The sequence below is a fragment of the Ranitomeya imitator genome, chromosome 4, assembly GCF_032444005.1.
Source record: "Ranitomeya imitator isolate aRanImi1 chromosome 4, aRanImi1.pri, whole genome shotgun sequence".
Classification (NCBI taxonomy): domain Eukaryota; kingdom Metazoa; phylum Chordata; class Amphibia; order Anura; family Dendrobatidae; genus Ranitomeya; species Ranitomeya imitator.
Window position 1 is genome coordinate 475,485,284 of NC_091285.1, and position 13,619 is coordinate 475,498,902.

Consider the following 13,619-nt stretch of genomic DNA (forward strand, 5'->3'; position numbering starts at 1 on the left):
TGCAGGGTCCTCATTCTAGCTGAGGATTCCTACAGAGCGGTCATACTGCTGGATCTCCCTGCTGGATTTTGTGCCTGGATCTCCCTGCCGTGCTGGGTATTGTGGTGCCACAGCAGCCTGTAGCACCACAATCCCTGCTAAAGAAAGAAGACAACTAAACGTAAGTTTTATCCCTGATCCCTGCCCAATCCCCGTTCATCCACCCCAATCCCCGTTCATCCACCCCAATCCCCCCTTCCCCCTCTTTTTACCCCCTCCACCCCCATTTGTGCCGCCTCCGTGCGCACATTTAGTAGCCGCCGAGCGTTGATTGGTGACGCAGTTCACCGATCAACGCTCGCGCTCGCTTTTTTTCCCTCGCCCCCGTTGCGCCAACTCCGTACACACATTCCGCAGCCGCCAAAGTTTGATAAGTGACGCAGTTCACTTATCAGAGTTTGTGCCTGCCGTTTTCCTTTTTTTTTTTTCACCCCCCTTTTGCGCCACCTGACTACAACCGTACGTTTTGATCACTGATCCCTGCCCAATCCCCACTTCCACCCCCATCTCCCTTCCCCCTCTTTTTACCCCCCTTTGCACCTCCTTCCGTGCGCCCATTTAACAGCCGCCGAACGTTGATTGGTGACGTAGTTCACCGATCAACGCTCGCGCTCGCTTTTTTCCCTCACCCCCGTTGCGCCAACTCCGTACACACATTCCGCAGCCGCCAAAGTTTGATAAGTGACGCAGTTCACTTATCAGAGTTTGTGCCTGCCGTTTTCCTTTTTTTTTTTTCACCCCCCTTTTGCGCCACCTGACTACAACCGTACGTTTTGATCACTGATCCCTGCCCAATCCCCACTTCCACCCCCATCTCCCTTCCCCCTCTTTTTACCCCCCTTTGCACCTCCTTCCGTGCGCCCATTTAACAGCCGCCGAACGTTGATTGGTGACGCAGTTCACCGATCAACGCTCGCGCTCGCTTTTTTTCCCTCACCCCCGTTGCGCCAACTCCGTACACACATTCCGCAGCCGCCAAAGTTTGATAAGTGACGCAGTTCACTTATCAGAGTTTGTGCCTGCCGTTTTCCTTTTTTTTTTTTTCACCCCCCTTTTGCGCCACCTGACTACAACCGTACGTTTTGATCACTGATCCCTGCCCAATCCCCACTTCCACCCCCATCTCCCTTCCCCCTCTTTTTACCCCCCTTTGCACCTCCTTCCGTGCGCCCATTTAACAGCCGCCGAGCGTTGATTGGTGACGCAGTTCACCGATCAACTCTCGCGCTCGCTTTTTTCCCTTCAGCTTTTTTGCGCAACCTCCGTACACACATCCCGCAGCCGCCAAACTTTGATAAGTGACGCAGTTCTCTTATCAGAGTTTGTGCCTGCCTTTTTTTTTTTTTTTACAGGTTTTTCTTCTCCTTTTAGCATTTTCTTTTCAGATAAGTTTGCACAAATCACTCTCCCCCCACACATACACATACAGTTATCAATAAAGTGCACCCAATCACCATATTCACACAAAAATGTCCCGCTCGTCCCGTTCGTCCCAACAGCGCTATTCATTGGAGGAGGCATATGCTTTCCTTGCCTCCGACACTGATAGCGAGGGAGAGGATCCCACTTTCCTTCACTTTTCTGATTCTTCATCCTCTTCCTCCTCCTCCTCCTCTTCCTCCTCCTCCTCCTCTTCCTCCTCGGGTCCTGCGGAACCACCACGCAGACGCCCCAGGACAGAAGATGAGGCAGCCCCCACCACTCCTGAACCAGCGCTCCCCACTGCGGAACCCACATGGACCTCGCCCCCCGAAAATTACGAGCCACTGATTCCTGATTTTGTGGCAGAATCAGGAATCAAGTTTGACACCACGGGCCTCACAGAAACAGACTTTTTCAAAGTCTTTTTCTCTGAGGATTTTATTAACCTCATGGTGGAGCAAACTAATTTGTATGCTCGTCAATTTTTGGAGCAAAACCCCGGTACATCATTTTCCAACTGGTCTCCTGTAGACGCAGTTGAAATGATGCAGTTTTGGGGCCTGGTCCTCCACATGGGGATCGTGAAGAAGCCAGAAATGCGGCAATATTGGAGTGTAGATGTTTTATATAACACTCCAGTATTCCGAATGGCCATGGTTCGGAGACGTTTTGAGGCCATCCATAAATTCCTGCATTATTCCGATAATGCACAGTGTCCCGCACGAGATGACCCCAACTTTGACCGTCTGTTCAAAGTTCGGCCGGTCATCGAACACTTCAACAAAAAGTTTTCTGAAGTGTACGTGCCCAAAAGGGACATCTGCGTGGATGAGTCCTTGGTCCATTTTAAGGGGCGGCTCGGATTCCGTCAATACCTGCCCAACAAAAGGGCCAGGTACGGAATCAAACTCTACAAGCTGTGTGAGAGTGCCTCAGGGTACATCCACAGGTTTAGAGTGTATGAAGGGAAGGACAGCAGGATTGAACCCCCTGAGTGTCCTCCTGTCCTGGGAGTGAGTGGGAAGATCGTGTGGGATTTGGTGCACCCACTGCTGGATAAAGGTTATCACCTCTATACTGATAACTTTTATACCAGCATCCCACTCTACAAATCCCTCTCTGCGCGAGGTACCGCAGCCTGCGGTACTGTGCGCAAAAATCAGAGAGGCCTCCCAAAGACGCTACTTCGGCAGATGCTCAGAAAAGGTGAGAGCAAGGCCCAATGTAGCGACCACCTGCTGGTGGTCAAGTACAAGGACAAGAGGGATGTCCTTCTCTTGACCACCATACATGGTGATGGCAGAGCCCTCAGCACTGTACGGGGTACCTCTACACAGGTCTGCAAACCGGACTGTGTACTGGGCTACAACAAAAGCATGGGGGGGTTGATCTCTCTGATCAACTCCTCCAACCATACAGTGCTTTGAGAAAGGCCAAGGTGTGGTACAAAAAGTTGGCCGTCCACATCGTACAAATGGCAATGCTCAACGCTTTCCTGCTGTTACGATGTGCACGCCACACCGATACGTCGTACCTTCAGTTCCAGGAGGTAGTGGTTAAGGCCCTGATATTTGGTACTCCGGAAGGAGAGGGCCCCAGTACTTCCGGAACTGAAGGTGCTCGTATCGTACCAGGCCAGCATTTTCCGGGGGTGGTCCCGCCAACCGGCAGAAAAGGTAAGCCGCAAAAAAGGTGCCGAGTGTGTTACAAAAGGGGAATACGCAAGGACACCATTTATCAATGCGACACCTGCCCCGAAAAACCTGGCCTGTGTATGAAGGATTGCTTCAGATTGTACCACACCTCCATGCACTACTAATTTACTTTACAAGAAAGCGTACATTAGTTCCAAAAAGGGGGCACATCTAGATAAGTTCCTTGGGGGGGGGTCTAGGTTCCAAAATGATGTCACTTGTGGGTTTTTTTTACTGTTTAGGCACATCAGGGGCTCTGCAAACGGAACATGACGACCGCAGACAATTTCTGCATTCCAAAACGTCACAACTTCCCTTTCGAGCCCCAACGTGTGCCTAAACAGTTTTTTCCCACATATGGCGTACCAGCGTAATCAGGACAATTTGGACAACAACTTTTGATGTCCAATTTCTCCTGTTACCTTTGGGAAAATTAAAAATTGGGGACTAAAATATCATTTTTGTGGGAAAAAATAGGATTTTTTATTTTCACGCCTGGGCATTATAAACTTTAGTGAAGCACGTGGGGGTTCAAATTTCTCACCAAACACCTAGATAAGTTCCTTAGGGGGTACAGTTTCCAAAATGGGGTCACTTGTGGGGGGTTTCTACTGTTTAGTCACATCAGGGGCTCTGCAAATGGAACATGATGCCAGCAGAACATTCCATCAAAGTCTGCATTCCAAAACGTCACTACTTCCCTTTCGAGCCCCAACGTGTGCCCAAACAGTAGTTCCTCCCCACATATGGGGTATCAGCGTACTCAGGACAAATTGGACAACAACTTTTGGGGTCCAATTTCTCCTGGTACCCTTGGGAAAATTAAAAATTGGGGACTAAAATATCATTTTTGTGGGAAAAAATAGGATTTTTTATTTTCACACCTGGGCATTATAAACTTTAGTGAAGCACGTGGGGGTTCAAAATTCTCACCACACAACTAGATAAGTTCCTTAGGGGGTACAGTTTCCAAAATGGGGTCACTTGTGGGGGGTTTCTACTGTTTAGTCACATCAGGGGCTCTGCAAATGGAACATGATGCCAGCAGAACATTCCATCAAAGTCTGCATTCCAAAACGTCACTACTTCCCTTTCGAGCCCCAACGTGTGCCCAAACAGTAGTTCCTCCCCACATATGGGGTATCAGCGTACTCAGGACAAATTGGACAACAACTTTTGGGGTCCAATTTCTCCTGGTACCCTTGGGAAAATTAAAAATTGGGGACTAAAATATCATTTTTGTAGGAAAAAATAGGATTTTTTATTTTCACGCCTGGGCATTATATACTTTAGTGAAGCACGTGGGGGTTCAAAATTCTCACCACACAACTAGATAAGTTCCTTAGAGGGTCTAGTTTCCAAAATGGGGTCACTTGTGGGGGGTTTCCACTGTTTAGGCACATCATGGGCTCTCCAAACGCGACATGGCGTCCGATCTCAATTCCAGCCAAAGTTAGCTTGAAAAAGTCAAACGGCGCTCCTTTCCTTCTGAGCCCTGCCATGCGCCCAAACAGTGGTTCCCCCCAAATATGGGGTATCAGCGTACTCAGGACAAATTGGACAACAACTTTTGGGGTCCAATTTCTCCTTTTACCCTTGAGAAAATAAAAAATTGGGGACTAAACGATCATGTTTGTGGAAAAAAATAGGAATTTTTTTTTTCACGCCAGGGCGTTATAAACTTTCGTGAAGCACTTGGGGGATAAAAGTGCTCATGACACATCTAGATAAGTTCCTTAGGGGGTCTAGTTTCCAAAATGGGGTCACTTGTGGGGGGTTTCCACTGTTTAGGCACATCAGGGGGTCGCCAAACGCGACATGGCGTCCGATCTCAATTCCAGCCAAAGTTAGCTTGAAAAAGTCAAACGGCGCTCCTTTCCTTCTGAGCCCTGCCATGCGCCCAAACAGTGGTCCCCCCCCACATATGGGGTATCAGCGTACTCAGGACAAATTGGACAACAACTTTTGGGGTCCAATTTCTCCTTTTACCCTTGAGAAAATAAAAAATTGGGGACTAAACGATCATGTTTGTGGAAAAAATAGGAATTTTTTTTTTCACGCCCGGGCGTTATAAACTTTCGTGAAGCACTTGGGGGATAAAAGTGCTCATGACACATCTAGATAAGTTCCTTAGGGGGTCTAGTTTCCAAAATGGGGTCATTTGTGGGGGGTTTCCACTGTTTAGGCACATCAGGGGGTCGCCAAACGCGACATGGCGTCCGATCTCAATTCCAGCCAAATTTAGCTTGAAAAAGTCAAACGGCGCTCCTTTCCTTCTGAGCCCTGCCATGCACCCAAACAGTGGTCCCCCCCCACATATGGGGTATCAGCGTACTCAGGACAAATTGGACAACAACTTTTGGGGTCCAATTTCTCCTTTTACTCTTGAGAAAATAAAAAATTGGGGACTAAACGATCATGTTTGTGGAAAAAATAGGATTTTTTTTTTTCACGCCCGGGCGTTATAAACTTTCGTGAAGCACTTGGGGGATAAAAGTGCTCATGACACATCTAGATAAGTTCCTTAGGGGGTCTAGTTTCCAAAATGGGGTCATTTGTGGGGGGTTTCCACTGTTTAGGCACATCAGGGGGTCGCCAAACGCGACATGGCGTCCGATCTCAATTCCAGCCAAATTTAGCTTGAAAAAGTCAAACGGCGCTCCTTTCCTTCTGAGCCCTGCCATGCGCCCAAACAGTGGTCCCCCCCCACATATGGGGTATCAGCGTACTCAGGACAAATTGGACAACAGCTTTTGGGGTCCAATTTCTCCTTTTACCCTTGAGAAAATAAAAAATTGGGGACTAAACGATCATGTTTGTGGAAAAAATAGGAATTTTTTTTTTCACGCCCGGGCGTTATAAACTTTCGTGAATAACTTGGGGGATAAAAGTGCTCATGACACATCTAGATAAGTTCCTTAGGGGGTCTAGTTTCCAAAATGGGGTCATTTGTGGGGGGTTTCCACTGTTTAGGCACATCAGGGGGTCGCCAAACGCGACATGGCGTCCGATCTCAATTCCAGCCAAATTTAGCTTGAAAAAGTCAAACGGCGCTCCTTTCCTTCTGAGCCCTGCCATGCGCCCAAACAGTGGTCCCCCCCACATATGGGGTATCAGCGTACTCAGGACAAATTGGACAACAACTTTTGGGGTCCAATTTCTCCTTTTACCCTTGAGAAAATAAAAAATTGGGGACTAAACGATCATGTTTGTGGAAAAAATAGGATTTTTTTTTTTCACGCCCGGGCGTTATAAACTTTCGTGAAGCACTTGGGGGATAAAAGTGCTCATGACACATCTAGATAAGTTCCTTAGGGGGTCTAGTTTCCAAAATGGGGTCATTTGTGGGAGGTTTCCACTGCTTAGGCACATCAGGGGGTCGCCAAACGCGACATGGCGTCCGATCTCAATTCCAGCCAAATTTAGCTTGAAAAAGTCAAACGGCGCTCCTTTCCTTCTGAGCCCTGCCATGCGCCCAAACAGTGGTCCCCCCCCACATATGGGGTATCAGCGTACTCAGGACAAATTGGACAACAGCTTTTGGGGTCCAATTTCTCCTTTTACCCTTGAGAAAATAAAAAATTGGGGACTAAACGATCATGTTTGTGGAAAAAATAGGAATTTTTTTTTTCACGCCCGGGCGTTATAAACTTTCGTGAATAACTTGGGGGATAAAAGTGCTCATGACACATCTAGATAAGTTCCTTAGGGGGTCTAGTTTCCAAAATGGGGTCATTTGTGGGGGGTTTCCACTGTTTAGGCACATCAGGGGGTCGCCAAACGCGACATGGCGTCCGATCTCAATTCCAGCCAAATTTAGCTTGAAAAAGTCAAACGGCGCTCCTTTCCTTCTGAGCCCTGCCATGCGCCCAAACAGTGGTCCCCCCCACATATGGGGTATCAGCGTACTCAGGACAAATTGGACAACAACTTTTGGGGTCCAATTTCTCCTTTTACCCTTGAGAAAATAAAAAATTGGGGACTAAACGATCATGTTTGTGGAAAAAATAGGATTTTTTTTTTTCACGCCCGGGCGTTATAAACTTTCGTGAAGCACTTGGGGGATAAAAGTGCTCATGACACATCTAGATAAGTTCCTTAGGGGGTCTAGTTTCCAAAATGGGGTCATTTGTGGGAGGTTTCCACTGCTTAGGCACATCAGGGGGTCGCCAAACGCGACATGGCGTCCGATCTCAATTCCAGCCAAATTTAGCTTGAAAAAGTCAAACGGCGCTCCTTTCCTTCTGAGCCCTGCCATGCGCCCAAACAGTGGTCCCCCCCACATATGGGGTATCAGCGTACTCAGGACAAATTGGACAACAACTTTTGGGGTCCAATTTCTCCTTTTACCCTTGAGAAAATAAAAAATTGGGGACTAAACGATCATGTTTGTGGAAAAAATAGGATTTTTTTTTTTCACGCCCGGGCGTTATAAACTTTCGTGAAGCACTTGGGGGATAAAAGTGATCATGACACATCTAGATAAGTTCCTTAGGGGGTCTAGTTTCCAAAATAGGGTCACTTGTGGGGGGTTTCCACTGTTTAGGCACATCAGGGGGTCGCCAAACGCGACATGGCGTCCGATCTCAATTCCAGCCAAATTTAGCTTGAAAAAGTCAAACGGCGCTCCTTTCCTTCTGAGCCCTGCCATGCGCCCAAAAAGTGGTTTCCCCTCACATGTGGGGTATCAGCGTACTCAGGATAAATTGGACAACAACTTTTGAGGTCCATTTTCTCTTTTTACCCTTGGGAAATTAAAAAGATTATTGCTGAAAGATCATTTTTGTGACTAAAAAGTAAAATGTTAATTTTTTCCTTCCATGTTGCTTCTGCTGCTGTGAATCACCTGAAGGGTTAATAAACTTCTTGAATGTGGTTTTGAGCACCTTGAGGGGTGCAGTTTTTAGAATGGTGTCGCTTTTGGGTATTTTCTGCCATATAGACCCTTCAAAATGACTTCAAATGTGAGGTGGTCCCTAAAAAAAATGGTTTTGTAAATTTGGTTGTAAAAATGAGAAATTGCTGGTCAAATTTTAACCCTTATAACTTCCTTGAAAAAAAAAAGTTTGTTTCAAAAATTGTGCTGATGTAAAGTAGACATGTGGGAAATGTTATTTATTAACTATATTGTGTCACATAACTCTCTGGTTTAACAGAATAAAAATTCAAAGTTGGAAAATTGTGAAATTTTCAAAATTTTCGCCAAATTTCCGTTTTTTTCACAAATAAACGCAAGTTATATCGAAGAAATTTTAGCACTATCATGAAGTACAATATGTTACAAGAAAACAATCTCAGAATCGCTAAGATCCGTTGAAGCGTTTCGGAGTTATAACCTCATAAAGGGACAGTGGTCAGAATTGTAAAAATTGGCCTGGTCATTAACGTGCAAACCACCCTTGGGGGTAAAGGGGTTAATGAGGCGCCTTCATGTTTATATATGTATGTTTGTATTTCAAGTGATTTATAAATAAAAGCAGTTTGTTTTAAATATATCTTAGTGGCACTTCTTGGATCACAGTTTAAGTATCTGTGTTCCTGATATGGTCTAATAGTTATATGAAGTGTTGCCCACTCCCCTTTGGGGTTATGGGTTTGGGCGTTGTGCTCACAAAATGAAAATTTTGCAGTGGTCTCTTAAATTTTTGCCAGAGCTGTATAAATGGCAAATGGCTGCTACGATCTATGGGCACAGCTCTTGTCTGAGCTCACACAGAGGGGAGTACAGATTTAATAGAAAGTACAGGGTTCTTAGCGCTGTATGAGCGATCAGAGAGGAGCGGTGTGCTCTTGTCTGCTTAGCTGCATGCTGTTTTGGGGTCTACTGAGTGATTGGTGGAGATCTCAGTATCCGGACAACCACCAATCTGAAGGCAATTAATGTGGCTGCTGAATATGAAAAGCAGCAGCAAAAAAATGTAATTTTTCTTCGGGCTGGATAATGTGCATGGAAAAGTCTTAAGTCAGAAACTATGCGGGAAACTATGGATGGGTACCACATCGATGCCATAGCATAGAGGGGCATTACATCTAATATATAATTGCCTAGAATACTACTTCCTGCAATTTGTGCCAACTTCCGTGGCTTTGTCCGGAGCTAATGTCCGGAGCTAATGTCCGGAGCTAATGTCCGGAGATAAGTGACGTCAACAGTGTCCAGTGTCTGATTGGTTGCCGCCTGCTGCGAGTGACCAATCAATCGTACTGTGACACACTCCGCCCGCCATTTTGGTGTGATTTTTGAATTTTTACCTCGCAGCAAGTTTCTACTGCGTGGAGGCGGGCCCAGTGACGTTGCTCTTCAAGCTCCTGCCGAATTTCGTCAAAAAAATGATAATACCATTTACCAAAACTATATATATTTAGTTGTGAAGTGGTTCAGTGACATTTTCACACCAATTTTGAACTTTTGTTTGGTGTTTTCTCCATATACTGCCTATTATTTTTGTTCTTTCTTACTATTATTTATTAATTGTATTATTCTTACATTTGAATAAATAAAGTATATATGGATTCTAGACTCCCGATTCTTTAGAATCGGGCTGCCATCTAGTCTACAATAATTACTGAACTACTTTGTAAAGAAACATAGTAAAGAACTAAAGCATTGTTACACACTTCTAATGCAGAGAACTGTAGTGCATTACAATAGGGGAAATGTATTTGCCATATCTGCTTATCTGAATCATCTTTACATTGCTGCGGGGTACATTTAGGCCACAGAATAATTTTAATTAAACCAAATTGTAAAGTTTAGTAGACAAGGAAGACCTGTGCCAAAAACAACGCCCCTAACCCCAATGCATCCATTTGCTCTTTAAGGCCATATGAAGCATACTGTATAGATTTTAATGAATTGTATGCTGCAAGTTTAGTGGTAAATAATGACTGTGTATGCCTAGTCATAGGTGAATGTGTATGTACAATTAGATTATTTTCCAATATCCCCCTTAAAAAATGCAAACGTGCAAGCTTCAAAAGACAGGAAATTGAAAATAGCTACTAAAATGTCATATTTGTACATATCAATTATAATCTCATGCGGAAGAAGATACGATAGATCAATATCATAACATGGTGACAGACAGTACTGCACTAAGCTATAATAAACCAATAGCTAAAGGATGGGCTAGTAACGTTGCGGAGCTGAACATACCTGGTGTAGTTAATGGATCTTCATCTCCTGTTACTTCAAGTGAATATTTATTTAGAATTTCCCACTTCTGTTTATTTTTATCATGGAAATTCTTGATACATGTATATTCTCCACTGTCCGAGATTGTAACATTAACAAGTTCTAGATGAAAATTCTGATTGGACTCACTCAAAGATGTTTGATTTCGAAACAAAACTTTTTCGTTATCTTTTATGTCATCAGTAGAACAGCACAGTTTATTCACTTCAGAGCCAAAGTACTCAACTGTTTTTATTACCGCAGCTGAAAATATGCACTTTGAGAGATTTTCGCGCTTAAATATCCACAATAAAGTGAATGATCCAGTATCAGTAAACTGATTTGGGAAGCTGACATTTTTCCCAACCTTTCTTTTCATGACTGTCGGCGTTACATTTTCTGCAAGAACAAAAAAGAATTAAAACTTAGCCCTTCATCAAAATATCTTAACAAATAAAGAATGCCTTTTATGTTTATCATCTTCTATGTTCATATAAAATATGTCACTTACCTAAAATTGGCAGGAAAATTGACATTGTGTGGGATTTACAACTCACATTTCCTGGCGTTGTAGGATTAGTTTTATGTTCCTCACACGTAAATATTCCACCATCAGATGTGACCTCATCCTCATGCCCTTTGTCAGTAGGTTCAAAGAAATATCCATTATATTTGTACATTTCTTCTCCTGACTCATTGCAGGTGAGATCCTCACTGTTCTCTTTAAGTAGAACATCTGAATATGCTGCAAAATATACAAAGCTGGCTGTTAGTTTTTATGCAGATTTTCCAACTTCAAGGTGTAAACTTGAATGCTTATTGGATAAACCAGATCAGGTGATGTGTATATGTGCAATGATGAGGGTGAGGACTAAGGATGGCAATGCCCTTTATCAAGGTGTGCAGAATTATTAGGCAGCTGTGCATTATTCCTCAGGAATAATGCACAGGCGCCGGCAGCACCATCTTGGAGGAGGAATTTCTTTCTGTAATAAGAAAGAGTCGCCAGTGCCTGCACAATAGAAGCTATTGGTGATCACCGATAGCTGTTACTGTGCAGGCGGCGCCATCTTCCTAAAGTAAAAAAAATTCCTCCTCCAAGATAGCGCCACCAGCGCCTGCGCAGTAACATCTATCAGCGATCGCTGATAGCTGTTACTGCGCAGGCTCGGCCGGTGCCATTTTCAAACTGATTTATTCCTTTTTTTTAGGAATTTAAGGATAACATAAAAGAAATGAGTTACATACACATTATATATGCGATCATGCTTCAGCGCAGGCGCCACAGCTGGCGCCTGCCTGCAGAAGGGGATTTTTTTTTCATGATATATACCATATTTTCCAACATATATGATGACGTATAAGATGACCCCCAACTTTTCCACTTAAAATATAAAATCCTCTCAAAAGTCGGGGGTTGCCTTATACTCTGGGTGTCGTCTTATAGGTGTGGACCAATCTGCGGTCGCTGCATATGGTGGGGGGAGCAGTCCCAATGACGAGGTGCATGGGCGGACGTACTGCCTGGAGGCTCCGGGGGGCCCCTGCAGGACGGCTAATAATAAGGGCAATCTGGCCAACTTATCCAGGGGGCCCCTGGCCAGATTGCCCTCATGTGCGGCGGGCAGGGAGCAGGGAATGGATCCATCCGACTTCCTGCCCATGCTTGCTGTCTTACACAGCAGTGGCTGAATTACATCATCATTCAGCGCAGCGGCTGTGCAAGACAGGAAGCTGCCAGTGATGGTGCGACTTCAGGATATGCAGAGGTGAGGTGTGTATGTTTGTGTGTGTATGCAGAGAGGTGAATGGTGCTGTGTGTGTCTGTGTGTGTGTAGGTGGAGGAGAGGGCAATGATGGGGTAATGGGGCAGAAGGCAATGATTGGGTTGATGGAGGGGGCAATGATAGGGGTGATGGGGGAGAAAGCAATGATGGGGGTGGTGTGGGAGGAGGAAATGATGGAGGTGGTGAATGGACAATAATGGGAGTGGTGGGGAGGAGGACATGATGAAGGCGGTTGAATGGGCAATGATGGGGTGGTGGGGGAAAAGACAATGATGGTGGTGGTGGAAAGGGCAATGATGGGGTTGGTGGGGGAGGAGGAAATGATGGAGGTCATGGAATGGGTAATGATGTGGGTGGTGGGGAGAAGACAGTGATGATGGCACTGGAAAGGACAATGATGGGGTGGTGAGGAGGAGGCAATGATGGAGGTGGTGGAATGGCTAATGATGGGGTGGTGAGGAAAAGACAATGATGGTGGTGGTGGAAAGGGCAATGATAGGGATGGCGTGGGAGGAGGAAATGATGGAGGTAATGGAATGGGTAATGATGGGGATGGTGGGGGAGAAGACAAAGATGATGGCGGTGGAAAAAACAATGCTGGGGGAAGGATGCGTTCCTTCTTCGAAATGCGTTGGGCAGTTTTGGCCCCCTCACGCACTTGTCCATCATCCCAGTGATGTCACGATTTTGCCACGCCCCCCTCGCACCCTGCCACAGCCTCGGCGTTGCTTCCGGCTGGGGCATGCCAGAAGCCGGCGGTTCTCTGTGGCCATCCAGGAGAATCATCTTGAGGGGAGGACACTCCCACATCACCTTCTGGCCCCAACCGCATCCTGCATCATCCTGTACTGGAGGTTCTGCTACACATTACAGACCTGAGCAGTGCTGACACCTCTTGAGACAGGCATTGCTTCTGCCACTAGAATACGCTATATCACCACCGACTAGACAAGTGAGTTTATTAACAGTGACATCTTTCCTCCCCTTTCACTCTATGCATGACAAGCAGGGTGGGACCAATAGTTAAAATTTAACTTTTAATAATAATGTTTAAAAATGGTGTTGAAAAACACCTGATAAACCAAAATTTGAAAACACTAATTAACATTAAACTACATGCTAACACTACTAATAGGGTAAATCTACGATGTTGTTAGAGAAGTTACATAAAACTTGTGTAGTAGCGCAACTAAGTAGATTAATCCACAATAAATGTGATACAGAGAGTACCAAGAGTATAGTTTTCAAAGAGGCACATGTTTCCAATGATACTAATGTATAGAAGCAATAACACTTGACTGACCACTTGCAGACAAAAAGTAACACACCATGTTATGAGTAAAAGGAACGATCTCACCTCATATTCTTTTGTTCTTCAAATAAAAGAAACGGGGATCCTTGTAACTGATGTCATATATTATGGGGGATGTACCTCTTATTGTAACCTTACATTACCCCAAACTGAGTCACCAGTCTAGATCCATACCGTCACCCCAAAATTTC

At 45.1% G+C, this 13,619-nt stretch overlaps 1 protein-coding gene across 1 annotated transcript in view; it reads right to left on the bottom strand.

The window, feature by feature from the left end:
* The window catches only part of LOC138674562 (uncharacterized), an 87,904-nt gene that overhangs the window by 54,335 nt on the left and 19,950 nt on the right, over positions 1-13,619 (bottom strand). Inside the window, exons 2-3 of the mRNA XM_069762384.1 lie at positions 10,841-11,074; positions 10,312-10,728 (exon numbers count right to left, since the gene is read on the bottom strand). Of these exons, the coding sequence (XP_069618485.1) occupies positions 10,312-10,728; positions 10,841-11,074 (651 nt within the window). The remainder of the gene's footprint in view (positions 1-10,311; positions 10,729-10,840; positions 11,075-13,619) is intronic.